This window comes from Hoplias malabaricus, chromosome 7, assembly GCF_029633855.1.
Source record: "Hoplias malabaricus isolate fHopMal1 chromosome 7, fHopMal1.hap1, whole genome shotgun sequence".
NCBI classification, from domain to species: domain Eukaryota; kingdom Metazoa; phylum Chordata; class Actinopteri; order Characiformes; family Erythrinidae; genus Hoplias; species Hoplias malabaricus.
The window spans coordinates 5190317-5210133 of NC_089806.1; the positions used below are offsets into that span (position 1 = coordinate 5190317).

Here is a 19817-nt window from a genome sequence, read left to right on the forward strand (position 1 = left end):
TACCTTTGCCTCTCTGGACTGTGCATTTGTGTTCCTCAGGGTGAGAGGGTTTCCCTCGATTAAAGGCAGCGTAGACGATTCTGCATCCCTGTAGATGTCGGTTCTATTTCATCCATTATCTGTAACCCTTATCCAGTTCAGGGTCGCGGTGGGTCCAGAGCCTACCTGGAATCATTGGGCGCAAGGCGGGAATACACCCTGGAGGGGGTTAATAGTCAGTATTAATTATTTAATTATTTAAGACCTTTATTCAGTTTCTTCATCAGGCAATAAACAGCCCCCTGTCTGGACTCTCCGCCCACCCTCACTGCTCCTCCCCAGCTCCACACCAGAGAGCAGCGTCTCAGCTGATAAACACTGTTTGGCCGAGGCTCAATATGGTGGCGGAGAAGCTGTCATCCGACCTGTGTTTTCTCTGTTTTGCTGACGCCGAGTGTGTGACTTCACACTTGTCCTCATGCTCCTGGTGTGTGTTTCTGGAGGGTGGAACCATGAGGAAGAGTTCTCAGGGGATTCTCCTTCATCACAGTGTCATTGGTGAGTCTGCAGTTTCTCAGGAAGTGAAACAGCTTCATTAACTCTCACAGCTGCAAACACAGCACCGTGTGTCGGAACAACAGACGTCACCAGACGCAGCAAGCTGCCCTGGATTTAAGCTTAAAGCTGATTTAATCTCACAGAACAAGGCAGTGATGTCAGTGTTGTTGACTGAATCTTACACCACCTGCTCAGAGACATCTTAGCTTCCCCTGAAATCATAAACACGTTTCTGTTATTTGGCAACAGCACCGTCACATAATGTTTAACCGAACTAGAGCTGTTTCTTTTAAAGGTTGGAAGCTGTTAAGTACTGACATCTAACAAACTAGATCTCTGAAATTGTTAAAGGGGGCATATCATTAACCACATTAATGTGTGAATCTGGAGCCCACCAACCCACACACGGTAAAACAAGACCCCCAGTCAGTTTACTGTAATCTGCCTGAGTCAAAAAACACAGGATAAAATGAGTCGTTCTGATTCTGCTCCACTTCAGACGTCAAGTGTAGAGACTTTAGAATGGCCCCGCCCCCTCGTCTGAGTCTGTCCAATCACAGCGCAGGACCCGCGTTTATGTGAGAGCACAAAGACGAGGTTAAACACAGCAAAACAGACACAAAGTGTGCAGAGAAATAAGAGCCATAACAATAAGAACAAAATCAGTACCGATACCAACACTAACACTCAATCTGAACTCGGCACTCCAGTCCAAAAGAGGGAGGAGTTATATCACACTGTGCTTTACTCTGACTCCGCCCACAACCTCCCTCCTGAACACAGCGGGTGAAGCAACAGCCTCTTACCCACTGCAGTAACACACTGTTGATGTCGGTTATTTTAGGACCACCATCACACACCTCCATCACACCATTCTACTGCCTTCAACCAATCAGCACGCTCTGTTTACTCCACTGTAAACTCCACCTATGAGTGCAGCCATTGGCTCATGAGCCTCTCAACTCTCGTCACTGACTCACTACTGAACCATCTGAGAGCATACTTCATGTAAAAGAAATGTAAGAGGAGCTTGAGCTAATTGAAGCTGATTCATCAACTGCGCTCAAATCTCTGCTTGCTTCCACGTTGTCAGAGAGTTTCTTTAATCAGACGATGAAGAGGTTGTGCTTCGTTCAGTAAGTCATTAGGCGTGTTTTCCTTTTCTTTATATGAAAATGTGACTGAGCTCCGTTAAACATCCGTATGATCAGTGTTCATTGTCAAAGCTCTTTCCCGTGGTGTCACCTAAATGTGTCACCGGTTTCAGCCTGATGAGTGTTGGTGGGGCACAGGGGAAGGACGGCTGCAGGGAAGAGGCTCAGGAAGAGACCTGGGCCAGGCCTGAGGTCGTCTGCTGAGATGTTTACGTGCTAATGTGTCGTATCTCAGGCCACACACAGCAGTGAATCCCTCTGGGACAGAAAATGATTTCACTGCCACATCTCCTGATCAAAAGAGTTAGCGCCGCTCTCACAGACGATGCCCTGGAACGCGGCTAAATTTGTAATCATTAGTGCCAACTAATTATAAAATTGTCCTGAATATTCATGCTATTCAAATGTGGGCTGATGTCTCTTTAGCAGTCTTCCAGAGCACGGTCTGCACTCTCTCCGCTTCTGAGACATCTACAACATCTTCTGGTGTGTTTTCACCAGTCACTTGTGAAGATTCCTGTACTGTATTTTACAGGACCTGGTTGTTGTAATATACCAGACTCCGTGTGTGTGTGTGTGAAGGGTGTGTGTGTGAAGGGTGTATTCCTGCCATGCACCCAGTGATTCAGAGTGGGCCCCTGATTCACCATGACCCTGAACAAAAAGATAATAGAGGATGAATGAACGAAAGAATGAATGATTGAACGGAATTGCTGTTTACTTTTCGTTTTCAGAAACAAATGACTGTAATCCGTCTCCTGATCTGTGTCATCTCCATCCTTGGAAATAAATGTCATGTCCTTTTTCAGATGCGTTTTCAGACGAATGGATTGAGAACATTGAGCAGATATTATATTATTTGGTGACACTTGATCCCATTAGACCAGGGCTAAATGAGAGACGAGCAGGGCGTCTCTGTAGAGTTGACCGCTCTGTCCTTCATGACGTCAGTGACTTTTAGATCTTTGTTTCAGTCGTTTCTAAATCTGATTTCCGTGGTCCTCATTATCTCAGATATCTATCAAAGAATGGATTAAATGTGATGGCAGTAAAAGCAGGAATCTGCAATGTGTTCATTCTCCTGAAGCTTTATTTCACCACTAAAGCACAAAGGAAAGGTTTCCAGTGTTGTACCTGTACAGGCTGATTACATTTTGTAAATATAATCACCTTTAGAATCCATATAAGCGTTTGGGAACTGAAGAGACCATTCACTGCAGTTTTGTCTCATTTGAAACAAGCCTTAATCACCATTGTCTGATTCTCTTCTTCGTGATGCTGGGGGCAGCCGTGGCCTGGTGGTGAGGGAACTGGGAGTGTAACTGGAAGGTTGCTGATTCGATCCCCAGAGACGGCAGGTTGTGACTGAAGTGCCCTTGAGCAAGGCACCTGACCTCCAACTGCTCCCCAGGCATCGTGGCTAGGGGCTGCCCACCGCTCTTGGCATGAGTGCTCTCTGGGTGGAGAACATATTCTGCATCTTTCCCAATGTTTTTGTTGCGGTGTGTTGCAGGTGTCATATAGAATCTAGTTGGTCAGTGACAACAAAGGAAAGCTTTCCCCACTTTCCTCAAAGCAGATTTTGTACATGATTCAAATGTGTCTGTCAGTTTTACAAGAACCAAGCAGTAAATGTCTCAGTAACACAGCTCCAGGGTCCTGGAGGTTGTGGGTTCAAGTCCTGCTCCGGGTGACTGTCTGTGAGGAGTGTGGTGTGTTCTCTCTGTGTCTGCGTGGGTTTCCTCCGGGTGACTGTCTGTGAGGAGTGTGGTGTGTTCTCTCTGTGTCTGCGTGGGTTTCCTCCAGGTGACTGTCTGTGAGGAGTGTGGTGTGTTCTCCCTGTGTCTGCGTGGGTTTCCTCCGGGTGGCTGTCTGTGAGGAGTGTGGTGTGTTCTCCCTGTGTCCGTGTGGGTTTCCTCCGGGTGATTGTCTCTGAGGAGTGTGGTGTGTTCTCTCTGTGTCTGCGTGGGTTTCCTCTGGGTGACTGTCTGTGAGGAGTTGGTGTGTTCTCCCTGTGTCTGCGTGGGTTTCCTCCGGGTGACTGTCTGTGAGGAGTGTGGTGTGTTCTCCCTGTGTCTGTGTGGGTTTCCTCCGGGTGACTGTCTGTGAGGAGTGTGGTGTGTTCTCCCTGTGTCTGTGTGGGTTTCCTCCGGGTGACTGTCTGTGAGGAGTGTGGTGTGTTCTCCCTGTGTCTGCGTGGGTTTCCTCCGGGTGACTGTCTGTGAGGAGTGTGGTGTGTTCTCCCTGTGTCTGCATGGGGTTTCCTCCAGGTGACTGTCTGTGAGGAGTGTGGTGTGTTCTCCCTGTGTCTGCGTGGGTTTCTCCCTGTCTCAAAAGTGTCCGTAGGTGCGAGTGTGTGAGTGAATGTGTGTGTCTGTGTTGCCCTGTGAAGGACTGGCGCCCCCTCCAGGGTGTATTCCTGCTTTGTGCCCAATGATTCCAGGTAGGCTCTGGACCCACTGCGACCCTGAATTGGAAAAGGGTTACAGATAATGAATGAATGAATGAATAACAATCTTCACACAGTCACCACAACACAACAGAAGAGACGGAGAACGAGTGAATTCTGAACTACAGTTAAACACTACACAAAAACAGTGTAGAACATCTTTGCACACTCAGTATGTTTTACTCATAGCGACTGGTCATTGTGAAGTGTGGTGACTGACCGTGGTCTGTGCTGTGCCTCATCCTCAGGTCTGCTGTACATTGGCTTCAGCGCCTGCATGTTTGGCTTGTACAGCTTCATGCCTGTGGTCATCAAACGGACCAGCGCCACAGCGGTGAACCTCTCCCTGCTGACCGCTGACCTCTACAGCCTCTTCTGTGGATTGTTCCTGTTCCAGTACAAGGTGAGTGTGTTCTTTCTGCTCTATCTCTCTCTCTCACTCTCTCCTGTGTGTGTGTGTGTGTGTGTGTGTGTGTGTGTGTGTGTGTGCGCTTGTGTGTGTGTGCGCTTGTGTGTGTGTGTTTTCAGTGTCCACAAATACAGTTAAGGCTATTTTTATTCCGTACACATCCCTGGCCTTTTGTCTGAGTGTTGGAACCTTTCCGTGAGGATCCTGCTCATCTCTAAGGTATTGGATGGAGGTCTTTCACTCAACAGAACACCACTCCCCTGCTCCACAGATCAGTGCTGGGGGGCTTTATACCCCTCTAGTACTAGGCACTGACGGTGCTGGTGTTAGGCTCATGTAGAGCTGCTCCAGAGCAGCCCACTCCACTGGAAGTGCCTTCAGTTAGAGATTACACCGATACACAGATAAGCAGTGGTACCATCAGACCCCTCTCTGTCCATCTGTACAATTTCACACACTCACCCAGTCACTCACACACTCACCCAGTCATTCACACACTCACCCAGTCACTCACACACTCACCCAGTCACTCACACACTCACACCTGTGGACAGTGTCACACACTCACCCAGTCACTCACACACTCACACCTGTGGACAGTGTCACACACTCACCCAGTCACTCACACACTCACACCTGTGGACAGTGTCACACACTCACCCAGTCACTCACACACTCACACCTGTGGACAGTGTCACACACTCACCCAGTCACTCACACACTCACACCTTTGGACAGTGTCACACACTCACCCAGTCACTCACACACTCACTCAGTCACACACACACTCACACCTTTGGACAGTGTCACACACTCACCCAGTCACTCACACACTCACACCTGTGGACAGTGTCACACACTCACCCAGTCACTCACACACTCACACCTGTGGAAAGTATCACACAGTCACCCAGTCACTCACCCAGTCACTCACACACTCACACCTGTGGAAAGTATCACACACTCACCCAGTCACTCACACACTCACCCAGTCACTCACACACTCACCCAATCACTCACACACTCACACCTGTGGACAGTGTCACACACTCACCCAGTCACTCACACACTCACCCAGTCACTCACACACTCACACCTTTGGACAGTGTCACACACTCACCCAGTCACTCACACACTCACTCAGTCACACACACACTCACACCTTTGGACAGTGTCACACACTCACCCAGTCACTCACACACTCACACCTGTGGAAAGTATCACACACTCACCCAGTCACTCACACACTCACCCAGTCACTCACACACTCACACCTGTGGAAAGTATCACACACTCACCCAGTCACTCACACACTCACCCAGTCACTCACACACTCACACCTGTGGAAAGTATCACACACTCACCCAGTCACTCACACACTCACCCAGTCACTCATACACTCACCCAGTCACTCACACACTCACTCAGTCACACACACACTCACACCTTTGGACAGTGTCACACAGTCACCCAGTCACTCACACACTCACACCTGTGGACAGTGTCACACACTCACCCAGTCACTCACACCTGTGGACAGTGTCACACACTCACCCAGTCACTCACACACTCACCCAGTCACTCACACACTCACACCTTTGGACAGTGTCACACACTCACCCAGTCACTCACACACTCACCCAGTCACACACACACTCACACCTTTGGACAGTGTCACACACTCACCCAGTCACTCACACACTCACACCTGTGGACAGTGTCACACACTCACCCAGTCACTCACACCTGTGGAAAGTATCACACAGTCACCCAGTCACTCACACACTCACCCAGTCACTCACACACTCACACCTGTGGAAAGTATCACACACTCACCCAGTCACTCACACACTCACCCAGTCACTCACACACTCACACCTGTGGACAGTGTCACACACTCACCCAGTCACTCACACACTCACACCTGTGGACAGTGTCACACACTCACCCAGTCACTCACACACTCACACCTGTGGACAGTGTCACACACTCACCCTGTCACTCACACACTCACCCAGTCACTCACACACTCACACCTTTGGACAGTGTCACACACTCACCCAGTCACTCACACACTCACTCAGTCACACACACACTCACACCTTTGGACAGTGTCACACACTCACCCAGTCGCTCACACACTCACACCTGTGGACAGTGTCAAACACTCACCCAGTCACTCACACACTCACCCAGTCACTCACACACTCACACCTGTGGAAAGTATCACACACTCACCCAGTCACTCACACACTCACCCAGTCACTCACACACTCACACCTTTGGACAGTGTCACACACTCACCCAGTCACTCACACACTCACTCAGTCACACACACACTCACACCTTTGGACAGAGTCACACACTCACCCAGTCACTCACACACTCACCCAGTCACTCATACACTCACCCAGTCACTCACACACTCACCCAATCACTCACACACTCACACCTGTGGAAAGTATCACACACTCACCCAGTCACTCATACACTCACTCAGTCACACACACACTCACACCTTTGGACAGTGACACACACTCACCCAGTCACTCACACACTCACACCTGTGGACAGTGTCACACACTCACCCAGTCACTCACACACTCACACCTGTGGAAAGTATCACACACTCACCCAGTCACTCACACACTCACCCAGTCACTCACACACACACACCTGTGGATAATATTTCACACAGTCACTCCACCTACCATTGTGTGTTGAGACAGTGGGAGGAAACTAGAGAATCTGGTGGAAACCCTCTCAAACACAGAGGGGACACACACAGTGAACTTTAATATTTATACCAAGGAAGAGACGGCACAGAGTGTGGGGACATCCACTCCTCGTGCCTCTAAAGGAAGGAGGCCTTGCTTCAGGAGCTGTATCACGGTCTGAAGTGGCATAATTACCTCAGCGGTGGATAATCAGCAGCGCAGAGAGAAGACGAATCACGCCTGCACTCTGATTACGTACTTTCTCAGATGTTCAGTCCCAGTCTGGTTTCTTTACGACTATTAGATTAGATCCCACTGGAAATGACGGTGAAAGTCGACAGATGAACATTCAGTTTCACAATATATCATTTCTGTTTGCTTCTGTAATCAGGCGTCTTTCCTTACGGCCGCACACCGCGGGGCCTCCGGCAGAGAGCGATGGTTTTGATGATTTAGTGTAGAGCTGAGGGTTGGATCATATTTACATTGAGATCACAGACTCTCAACAACAAGGTTTTAACACGTTTTAAACAGGGAATTAGGATCCAGGCCTTTTTCACATGTGTATTTTTTCCAGTTTGTTTTTTAAAAATCATCCCATCCACACAAGCACTGTTTATAAAAGATCTGTGTCCACATTAAAACATAAAAACATGTTTATTTGCTCCTCAGCGTGTGGGAGAAGCAGCTCACTCAAACACAAAGCCGTGTACTTCATAAACAATATCATAGTCTGCAACAACAACCAGGGGGCCACCAGGGAGTTATTGCCCCTTTAAAGGATCCATAAGGGGTCCTCTGTGATGGTTGATGGGAGCTTGGGGGGATACACAGGGCACTGGGGCAGAGTGAGACAATGCTCGGCTCTGGGCCCCGCCAAAAACTGTTTTTACAGCCCCTGTCAGTCACAGGCCCTTAGTCATCTTAGCTCTCCCTCCTATAAGGCACCTTTGGCAACAACCACTATGTATTTAAAGCTGTGCCGACATCCGACTGGGTCTCGTTCAAATGCAGTGGGGTCTGTGAGGTGGGAGTGCTGCAACGAGCGCAGAGAAATAAGAGCACTGAGTAAAAACGGAGAAGAAAGAGAACAGAGTGAAAACGGCTAAAAACCAGAGCTTCTGCTCCTCACTGCTGTGCGCTCGGGGTCGGGGTGAACAGCGAGCGGCTCATTATCATTTAAAGGAACAGGTGCTGAAAGCGGGCGTTCTGAACAGGGGCTGTTTACACAGGGGGAGAACACTGCTGTGGGGTTTGATCCTTGTGGTGTTTTGACCAAAGCAGGTCACAGGCGTTTTATTAATTGCAAAGTTCCTAGTTCCCAGTTTCAATCCAACATACTTTTATAAAATTAAAGAATGTTTCCTCACCATTTGCTAGCTCTCTGTTTTGTTTGTGCACTGGAAAAAGTTCTGGTGTTCATATGTAGCCCTGGCTCAGTTAATGGGGAACGATGTAATGGCTGGGTCTGAAATGGCTCAGACAGTTTAATCTGGAGGCTTTTGGATGATGTAGAGACCTCCAAAGCTGACTGATCGTGACCTTAGAGGAGATCAGACACTGTGTGAAGGCAAAGCTGCTCCATTGTGAACATCACACACACAGGCCACAGATCACCTTACTGCAGCCACGGCAACGCAGTCCATTCGTTTAGTTTCACAGAGGATCAGCTGCCGACTGTCAGACCAGTCACCCCCAGTATGATCAGGCCTCCTCTCTGACTCTGCGCACACTGCAGGCTGTTGTTGAGCAGACGTCTGGACTGTGCTCAGAGAGAGAAGGACCTCGCCCGTGGCCTTTGTGTCTGAGGTGTGGAATGTTTTTCAGCCGCTCTTTCACACTCTGCATCTCCCTCAGCTCCATCTGCTGACTACATTTGATCTGCTATTTGCCAAGGACTAATATTCCACTGCACTCCTGTGACACAGCGGCGTCTGGGAGATTCATGTTTCATGTAGTGATCTGCCGCTAATTGGAGATGGAGAGAGGAGAGTGCAGAATTAGACCAGAGCACAGGCACATTCCCTCCACGGTCCCCAGCAGTCCACACTCAGACCGAGCAAATCAAACTCCGATCACCTCCAGCTAATCTGACACTGAGAATCTGTGTGAGTGACAGGGTGAGTGAGTGAAACTCTCCACAGGTGTGAGTGTGTGAGTGACAGGGTGAGTGTGTGAAACTCTCCACAGGTGTGAGTGTGTGACAGGGTGAGTGTGTGAAACTGTCCACAGGTGTGAGTGTGTGAGTGACTGGGTGAGTGTGTGACACTGTCCACAGGTGTGAGTGTGTGAGTGACAGGGTGAGTGTGTGAAACTCTCCACAGGTGTGAGTGACTGGGTGAATGAGTGTGTGAAACTCAATGATGTTGGCCAGTCTCTGGGCCCACGGCAACATTTAACAGTGTGAAGCAGGCACTGAAGATGAATGAATGAGTTGATGAATGAATGAATGATTCAGTATTGTTCTCATGTTGGTTTGTTCAGTTGAACTGAAGGAAGGAGTACGTTCAGCACCATCATGAACACAGTTCTGAGCTTGGCCCACACACCTTCTACTGTGTGGGGGACCTCCAGGTGTGTGTGTGTGTGTGTGTGTGTGTGTGTGGCTTCAGAGGCTTCACTGACATGTGCAGGTGCATTAATATTCATGTAACCTATGAGACTCTGTGTGGGCTTGGTTTGAAAGGTCTCCTGTTCTCCTGATTATGAACTGATGGGATATTTCACTCCGGTGTGTGGCCTGAAAGCACACGAGTGCTGACTGATGGATGCAAATATTTTGGTTGAAATTAGAGCCACATTCAGTTAGAAACTGGCGGGTGCTCATGAATAAGCATTTACGCGTTGTTATGAAAATAGCATGGTGCTGTCTAATGAGAGCTTGATGAGTTGGCCCCTGAGTGCGTTTTGCTTCAGGTGTTAAAGTGTGCTGCCATTCACTCTGACGCACGGCTCATTGGTTTTATAACGGACACACTTTGACGTTTGTGGCCTTTTCCTCTTCTTCTGGACAATGTAGTGAAGAGTGAAGAAAAGGAGGGGTGCTGTCTCAGCTGCTCACCTGCAGCAGTCAGGGCCAAGCTGGGCATTTTAAAATGCCTAGAACAACAGTTCAGGAGAGCTGACGTAGTGCAGCTGGGTTTCAGAACAAACTGATGTAAAATAAAGAAGGGCTTAAAGGGTGAAAGACTGACACTTTACGGGGAAAAGGACTGACCTTTTCTTGTCTGTCCATCCACAAGAAGGAGCCCAGGGGCCGTCTGTGTTGTGATTAATGTGACTATGGCATTAAACGTCCTTAGAACATGCTGTTAACATCCCCACCCTCGGTAGGACGATTAGCCTGGAGTGGGGGGGGGGGTTGTAATGATCATGGAAATGACTCCTGGGCACTGAGGAGTGAAATGAGGGGCTGTATTTCTGCTATCGTTGATGGTGCTGGTCCAAGTGCCTCCCAATCGTAATTCACAGTAAGTAAAGAGTAGGGTCATTAAGTTAGCACTGCCATTTAAAGCAACATTCATTCATGCATTATTTGTAATCCTTATCCAGTTCACCTGGAGCACCCGGAGGAAACCCACGCAGACACAGAGAGAACACACCACACTCCTCACAGACAGTCACCCGGAGGAAACCCACGCAGACACAGGGAGAACACACCACACTCCTCTCAGACTGTCACCCGGAGGAAAGCCACGCAGACACAGGGAGAACACACCACACTCCTCACAGACAGTCACCTGGAGGAAACCCACGCAGACACAGGGAGAACACACCACACTCCTCACAGACAGTCACCCGGAGGAAACCCACGCAGACACAGGGAGAACACACCACACTCCTCTCAGACAGTCACCTGGAGGAAACCCACGCAGACACAGGGAGAACACACCACACTCCTCACAGACAGTCACCCGGAGGAAACCCACACAGACACTGAGCTGTAAAAGGGAGAATAGATGCTCTGTCATTGCTACTCCAGGCTCAGCACGGCAGAAACTGCACAGTGTACCTTTTGGAGGAGGCATATTTCAAGGTGCACACAGACCTCCAGGTTACACAGCTTGTATACCCTCCATAGAGAAGCAGTGCTGGTAGAATGGGGTAAGGATACCGTACTAGTTCAGCCTGTCCGCAGAGTGTTTACTCAGAGAGGTCTCCTAATGAGAGCCTGTAAATCTCTTCACTTCTGGGGAATAGTGTTAAGACCCTATAGAACCCATATAGAGTGATGGAACATGTGGGAAGTGGGGTGGGTTATTAGTTCATTAATGAACAGTGTCAGGAGAAACGTAATGAGCCAGACCTTCACTCCAGACTAATTTAATCAGCCCATATGTTCAGAGATATCCTTAAGGATCTTAAATGAAGAAATACAATGTTAAATGACCTTAGTTGGGTTTACTATCTGTTTTACGAAGGACATATTATGGGAAAAATATCATTTAGTGTAGTAAAGCAACACTACGTAGTAATTATACATTACATTTACCAGCTACAAAATCATTGTGATGCTCCATTGTGCTGTAACAGTGAGAACAGAGCCTCTGTAATAGCCCTGCTCCCCTCCGGTTTAAGGACACTGCTGTAGATTTAACTACCCTCATGCAACTGTAGGGGGAGCCCAGGACCAAAACTACCAAACCTAACCTAGTGTTGCTTTAATGTGGTTATCGAGAGTCTACCAACCCACACACTGTGAAACAAGACCCCCCCCCCCCCCAGAGTCAGTTTTCTGTGCTCTGACTAAATTAGAATACGAGTCGTTCTGGTTCTGCTCCGATTCTGACGTCAAGTGCAGAGACTTTAGAACGGCCCCGCCCCCTTGTCTGAGTCTGTCCAATCACAGCGCTGGGTCCAAGTTAGTGGGAGAGCGCAAAGACAAGGGACTCAACTAGCGCGGAGAAATGAGAGCACTGAGTAAAAACGGAGAAAATGTCAACGGAGAAATAAGTCCTTGTCCATTCTTACTTTATCAATATAAATATAAATATATATATATATAGTGTTGTATTTACAACCTTCAAACACAGATCTTCTGAGGAGGACTTAATCAAAATATATGAATGGTCTTCTTTCCTAAACGGACTTAATACTGTGTTATGTTTAGCTTAGCTTCCAGAGTTAGCACAAAAGCCTCTGCTAGGCTAACGGTCTCCATAGCAACAGAGAAAGAAATATTAGGCAAGAAATTAGTAACATTAAATGTATATATAATAAATTAATGACGTAGTGGAGGGTAAACAAATGTGAGCACTGTTTACGAATATTATTTTTTTAAATTAATTAACATTTACTTGCCTTTTACCAATAAATAACAGGAAATATCCTATCACACACAACCACATCCACATCTAGAACACACACAAACCACAGTAAAACACAGAGCACAGTCAGAAATATCGCAGGAGGCTTGAGTCCCTTCAGCGAAGGCCCACAGAGTCTCCGAATTCAATTCCGTTATTTTTAACGGCACCGAGGAGATTGTGTAAGCGCCGACGTTTCAGTCAAAGCCTGCTGCTATCTCTGGGACACTGTAATAACTCTTCAGCCCATAAAGAAAGTATTCTGCTGAAAAATGACACGTGAGATAGCCCGAATATTGCGGTGTGATTTACGGCGGGGCGGTTTTATGTGCTAGATTCATATCCATGCGCCTTATTAGAAACGGTTAGATGTCCGTTCTCCTTAAGCTTTTTTTTTTTTTACATAAGAAATAAGGGACGTGTGGCTTGAAATAGCAGCCATTTTATCATAGTTACGCTGGAGTCTCACACCAGCTGATGAATGTAAATTAGCATCCTGACACCCAGCTGCTTAAGTGGAAAATATTCCTCATCACTAGTTATTGCATTTCCAGCCTCTCGTACATATCTGCAGCGCTGCGAGGGCCGACGGTCCAGGCCTGTTTCCGCGTGTGTGTTAATAAAAGGTTTGACACGACTATCCGCCTCATTTGTTTCCCGTGGTCTGCTCTGATATGGCTCTCAGCGTTTGCTTTAGTGGCTGTTAAATCAGAACCCAGCAGGACTCTCTCTGAGCTCGGCGCATCCTATCCACACTGGTTTATAATTAGTAACGTTTGAGAACGATCAACGTCAACCACGCTGCAAACCCCTTTTTTCATCCTAGAAGTACGTATGATTTATTAATGAATAAATACAGCTGCGTTCAGGCGCCGTGCCCTGTAGAGATGCACCATTTTATCAGCATCCCCTCGGTGTCTGTCTCTGTGAGACACTCCTCCCTCGTTGGTCCACCTTGTAGATGTAAAGTCAGAGACAGTAGCTCATCTGTCGCTGCACAGTGTGTGTCGCTCGTCCTCTAGTCCTTCATCAGTGACACACGACGCTGTCGGCTGGATGTTTTTGGTCGGTGGACTGTTCTCGGTCCAGACACTGAGGGGTTTAAAAACTCCAGCAGCACTGCTGTGTCTGATCCACTCTACACCAGCACAACACACACTAACACACCACCACCACGTCAGTGTTACTGCAGCGCTGAGAATGATCCACCACCACATCACACCTGTGTGCTAACAAAGTATGCGGAGTAACAGGTGTATTGTACTGTGTGGTCAGAGGAGCTGATAAACTGGACAATGAGTGCAGGTACAAGATGATTGTAATGTTTTGGCTGATCAGGGGGTACAGCTACTCATTTCCATAACTCGCCGGAGGCAATGAAAGCAGCAGAAGGCAAAATAACATACATTTTTGATGTTCCCTTGACATGGTTCATATATCATTGGCGTCTGATTCAGGATTGGACCTGTTGCCTCGGGCCCGTGAGGCATTTCTCTTTTCGCTGCTTCTCTGATTGAAATGTAAACCATTTACTCCTCTCCCTTGGTTTGCGCTGGCATAAATATTTAAACAATCCTCGTTGTGATCAGATCCCAGTTATTATTTTCAGTTTGCTTTAGCCAAACGTGGCTGGGGTGTGAAACAGAGCTGTCCCTCCTGAGGCTGGAACCGGCTTAATGTCCTCATTACACCAACTAATTCCCATAAACGTTATAGACTTGTCTCTGGGATTCTGTTTCTGTCCGTACCCCAGAGAGCACAAGACGTGACCCTTACGTGACCTACTTCCAGCTCTACACTTGAAATAGAACCGACGTCTACCTTCGCTGTGATTGGAAGTCTTCTGAGGAGAGAATCTAGCTCTAAAAGAAGGCTGGAGTCTTATACCTCGTATACACCTATGTCCCGAAGGCTCTGATCACAAACAGACTCAGTGCTAAGTGCAGGTGTCGTAGGGGAACCACAGGTTTATGTGCAGTTCCATAGATCCACCCTCCACAGACTCAGAGGAAATCTGAGACTCAAAGGAGACTTGTTTCTCCGAGGTAGACTCCAAACTGGAGGAACAGGGCCCTGGCCCTTGCCCTTAAGCGAGGGAAGGCATCACACCCTGAGGAAACCCGGAGCTCACAACCCCGAGAGACACCCCTCGACTCACCAGAGGTGGGATATGAACCGATGCAAACTCAGTTCATAGCGCGTTTACCTTTGCCTCTCTGGACTGTGCATTTGTGTTCCTCAGGGTGAGAGGGTTTCCCTCGATTAAAGGCAGCGTAGACGATTCTGCATCCCTGTAGATGTCGGTTCTATTTCATCCATTGTCTGTAACCCTTATCCAGTTCAGGGTCCCGGTGGGTCCAGAGCCTACCTGGAATCACTGGGCGCAAGGCGGGAATACACCCTGGAGGGGGCGCCAGTCCTTCACAGGGCAGATGAGAAAGATGAGAACCTTAATTAGTCTCCTATTTACTGAGCCAGGGCTGCATACAAACACCGGAGCTTTTTTCCAGTGCACAAGCAGAATGGAGAGCATCATATTGTGGGGAAACATTCTCTACCTTTTATAAAAATGCATACCATTAAAATCACGGATGTCACCTTTAAGGACAAGGCTGCCCAGTTCCTCCAGGTTGACATTTCGAGTCCCTGGTGTGGGGCCAGGTTCTGGTAGCACAAGTAAGCCGTTGGTTCCTTTATGACAGCAGGTCCAATGTCTGTGTTTAATCTGTACATGTGTAGAGCGGGACGATACGGCCACAATTTATATCACAATATATTTCTTAATTACGGCCGATACGATATAATTCCGATATCGATAAAAAAAAGCCACAGAAAAACTGCCAAGAACTAAATCAACATCAAACAACAACCTCTCAGCTCTGTCAATATTAATATTTATAAACTAACTTTTAAAGGCAAATTGAGTGCAATTTACTGAGGACAGGGCCCTGTAACGACTAAAGAAAAGAATTAGAGACAAATTGAGAAGCAATCACTGCAAGAGGAACTCGAAATGTAATCAGTGCATATAAAATAACTGCATTGCTTTACGTCATGAAACGTCTCATTGTAATGCAACACGTGAGATTTCTTTCTAAACACAGATGTGCAAAAAAGTGACAAAATGAAAAACAAATAATCATTACATTGTTGCTCTGTGAACGCACCAAAGCAAAATGTAAAGCAGGGATTGCATTTCACCTGAGAGCAGTGCTGTATTTGTGCCACAATTGTAAACCCATCACTATCCAATCACAGTCCTCTACTGAATTTGGGGCGGGGTTCTTCAAGTGTTCTTTAATAAAGACTGTGGTTCATGGAGCCAGGGGTGTAACTACAGCTGGGCCTGGGCGGGCCTCTCAGCTAGAGCTAATTCCTCACGTGCGAGTTCATTTCTCACTGTTCCGCACAAACACACTTTCCCACGAGTCGCAAATTCAGCATTTTATTCTTTAAATGGAAATGGACACGTATTGTTTTTTCTGGTAAGAGACAGAGCAACATTCAATCAGTGAACATTTGTTTTCATTTTGGCACGTTTTCCGCACGTCTGTGTACGAAAGAAATCTCACGTGCTGCATTCCAATGAGACGTTAGTTTTTGAAATATCTCACGATGTAAAACAATACAGTTGTGCAGTGGTGACATCTGGAGGTGACTGTATTAAATTCAGAATGTAATTTTTAAAATTGTAAATCCTCGTGTGTTTTTCAGTAAAGAGATCAAACGACGTGAAAACAATGCAATAGCGGTTTTGCTTTTAATTTCAGCAGGTGTTCTTCATGTTCATTTGGAAAAGCAAAAAAGCAAAAGCCAAATAAGGGGATTGCTTTTCCCATTGTCCTCTAGCAGTGAGTGCTTTTCAGTTTGGCTCTAATACCTCTCCTTAAATTAACCTCAGTTAGGGACAGATGCTGTAAATAATGCGTACTATAATGTTGAAAATGTGTTTTAAAATCGTATCATTGTTATTGGAACATTTAATATTGCGATATATATTGATATTTAATGATTGTCCAGCTCTATACATGCGTTAGTGCTAACACAGTATTGGAAACCCCATAGGATTTGCCTTATTGAATACTCTACATGTGTCAATCTCACACCCCCACTCCTCTCTCTCTCTCTCTCTCTCTCTCTCTCTCTCTCTCTCTTTCTCTCTCTTCAGTTTTCAGGGCTCTACCTGCTGTCCTTCTTCATCATTTTGCTCGGGCTGGTGCTCTACTCCTCGTCCTCTACGTACGTGGCGCAGGACCCCCGTGTCTACAAACAGTTCCGCAACGCAGGGAACGTCGTTCCAGACACGCCGAACGCAGGACCCCTGGAGCCCTCTGTGACCTACAGCAGCTTGGGCCAGGAGATAGAGGACGAGCCTCGGGTCCGAGTGGCCTGAAGGGGCGGAGCTTTACAGAGTCAATCATCCACTGCCCCTCCCGCGGTCTGTAGAAAGTGAAAGATGATAATCACTGAATGATGTATATAACCACGTAGCAAACAAAGTACACTGTGATCACAAACTGTGAATAGGTAGCTGTGATCAATGACTTTCTCAGATTCGTCTATAAACATGATCCCGCCTCACCGCCCCTCCCCCCTCCCTGCAACTGTGTAAGTGTTTAGAAGGGTTCGTGATGACTGTTCGTGCAAACGCGCCATTGTGACTGTTTTACTTTTTTATAGGAGCACAAGAGGTTCAGTGTACTGGAGATATGGAGATTTGTACATGGGTTTTCTTGCTACTCTCATGAATATTTTATGCCTCCGAGTTGTTTCTATCGATCTTGGTCTTCTGGAAAACTGTAATCCTGAGTTATGATTAATTACATACGGATTTGTCCAGAGCCAGTGCCTTGCCTTGTTTAGCTGTTGTCGTTTACACAGTCAACCATAGCGCATCGCTTTTACACCAAGAGGGTATTATTAGAGCAGGCATGATAACACTTTTCCCTTTTCTGACATTGATACTGATGTAAAAACAAAACAAAACCTTGACTACTGGCCGATGTGGAACCAAATATACATTGGTTCATCAATAAATCTGTTAAAGCCCTTGGCAACACGTCACAAAAAACTGAAACGTTTTGTATTCTAATAGACGTTAGAGGTGTTAGTTAAACATCTAGCAATGTTCTGAGAGCAGTGTGGGCGTGGTCTTAATACAGTTGTCTTAAATAGTGCAGTGGATGTGTGTGATGGACAGCCATCTATCACCGACATTTATGGAAAGCCTTTTTCATTGTTTATTTTTAATTACAATCAAATGTACAGCATTTGTGTGGTTTCTGCTGCAACACATTTACACAGTTGTGAATGTAATAAAACTGATATAAACCCCAATCATGTACCAAGATTTTATTTCACGTTGCCGTTGTCAGCCTTGTGATTGGTCCTTTCACATGGAAAGAGACAGTGGTAGACTTTGAGAGGTTGTTAATTAAATGGAACTAGTGTGGGGCCAGAGGAAAAGGAAGTAAGGACTCGACGAGCAGAAACGTTCAGACATCTGTAAACTGCAATAAAAACGATAATCTGTGACGTGTTAATTCTCAAGGTTTATTTCACCGACCAAAACACAAAGAAAAGATTTCCCATGATGCCACTGACCAACTCGACGGCATTTTATAAATATAAATGGATATTGAGTAGTGTGTGCCAAAGATGAAAGGGGCCAGACACATTAGAAAGAGAAATCTCTCTTGGGAAGTCCATGGTTATTTCAGCAATACGATTCTAAGATGAGACGCTGAGGTGTTGTATCGTGTGAATTTGGACAAAAATTCCACTCACAAAATTACAGCAGTGAGTCTCTTCAGTTCCCAAACCCTTCACCTGTGTCATTAAAAGGAAAGGTGATGTAACAACTGCAGGAAACACGCATCTGTCTCCACTTTTTCTGTTTGTGTTTCAGGCCTCAGATTCTACGTGTGTTTATATTCACAACACAAAAGTGGGGTTTTTGGGGACGCTGCATTTGGGCTAAATCTGATCTGTCCGTTATAGCCTTTATTCAGCCCAAAAGTAGACGTTAAAATATGAGCTGTGTTCGGTCCGTTTGATTTGGTCCAAATTATCGTTCTCTGAAAATATATCACTTTTAAACCAAAGTTAGACGTAGAGGGTTGTCTTTCTCTCGACGTCTTTTAGTTTTTCAAAGAAATCTCAGCGTTGTTCAGATGCCTGGCCAAGTCTTGGTTTTATCGTTTTTTTCAACTACTTTATGCTGTGTTCAGTGACGACACTGGAAACGTTTTCTTTGTGCTTTAGTTGTAAAAGAAACCTTCAATAAGAGTTCAGTGTCAGATTGTTGTTTTCCCTGTCGTTGTTTAAACAGTCCTACAACGGCGTTTGTAAAAAGACAACACAGATTGAGGTTGCCAGGGGCTTTAAGTTACTTCACGTAATGTCCTCTAAACGTAGGCCATCGTGCGGTGCTCGGTTTCAGGACAGGTTTGTTACAAGGTCAGAGCAGATTCTTTTTGTATTTGGTCCAGTATTGATCACTGTATCAGTGCTGCCTCTAATAATTATCCACCCGAAGAACAAAAGTAAAACACTTAAACATTTTTAAAACACTGTAATCCACTATGTTTCCGTCGCTCAAAGCATCTCCCCTCGGTGGAAACACAAATGTCTTTAGTTGTTTTGGTTTCTTGAGTATATGACGTTTTTGTTGATATTAATTATAAAAAAAACATGTGCTTAGAGATCGACTGTAAACTTGTAAAAAAAAAAAAAAAGAAAGAAGAAAAAAAGCAACGTTACTGCACTTGTCTTTCCCAGGTTTTTGTTTATTGTTGGTTTTGTTCTGTTTACGGCTGACCCTCAGCTTCATCGTAGTCCTGAGTATCCTCACGTTTAAATAAAACCTGTGTAGAACGTTATTTTGAACAGATTCTCCAAGACAAAAAAATGTTTGACTTTTTTATTTCTCATTTCTCAATATTGGAATTCTTAATGTGTCTGAGTTGTCGCTTTAAATAAAGTATCTTTGTCTTAAAGTTGAAAACGATTGAATGTGCAGAAAATACCCCTGGGATGTTTGTCATTTCCCTCCTTCTTTCATCTCATCTCTTTCTTCTTCATCCATCAGAGAGAGAGAGAGAGAGAGAGAGAGAGAGAGAGATGTTTTACATCCAGTCCTGTACAGGTTATAATTAGATTAGATGTGGTCTCTGCTTTATCTGGTCTTAGTGTAATCACAGAAATAATATCATCATCATTTGGGGAATGAATGTGTGGATGAGC

The 19817-nt window shown here is 46.2% G+C and overlaps 1 protein-coding gene across 1 annotated transcript in view; it reads left to right on the forward strand.

The window, feature by feature from the left end:
- slc35f1 (solute carrier family 35 member F1) overlaps positions 1 to 19539 on the forward strand; it is a 121443-nt gene extending 101904 nt beyond the window's left edge. The window contains exons 7-8 of the mRNA XM_066676723.1: positions 4389 to 4543; positions 16741 to 19539. Coding sequence (XP_066532820.1) covers positions 4389 to 4543; positions 16741 to 16965 — 380 coding nt within the window. The 3' untranslated portion in view covers positions 16966 to 19539. The remainder of the gene's footprint in view (positions 1 to 4388; positions 4544 to 16740) is intronic.
- Positions 19540 to 19817: the final 278 nt, after the last annotated feature.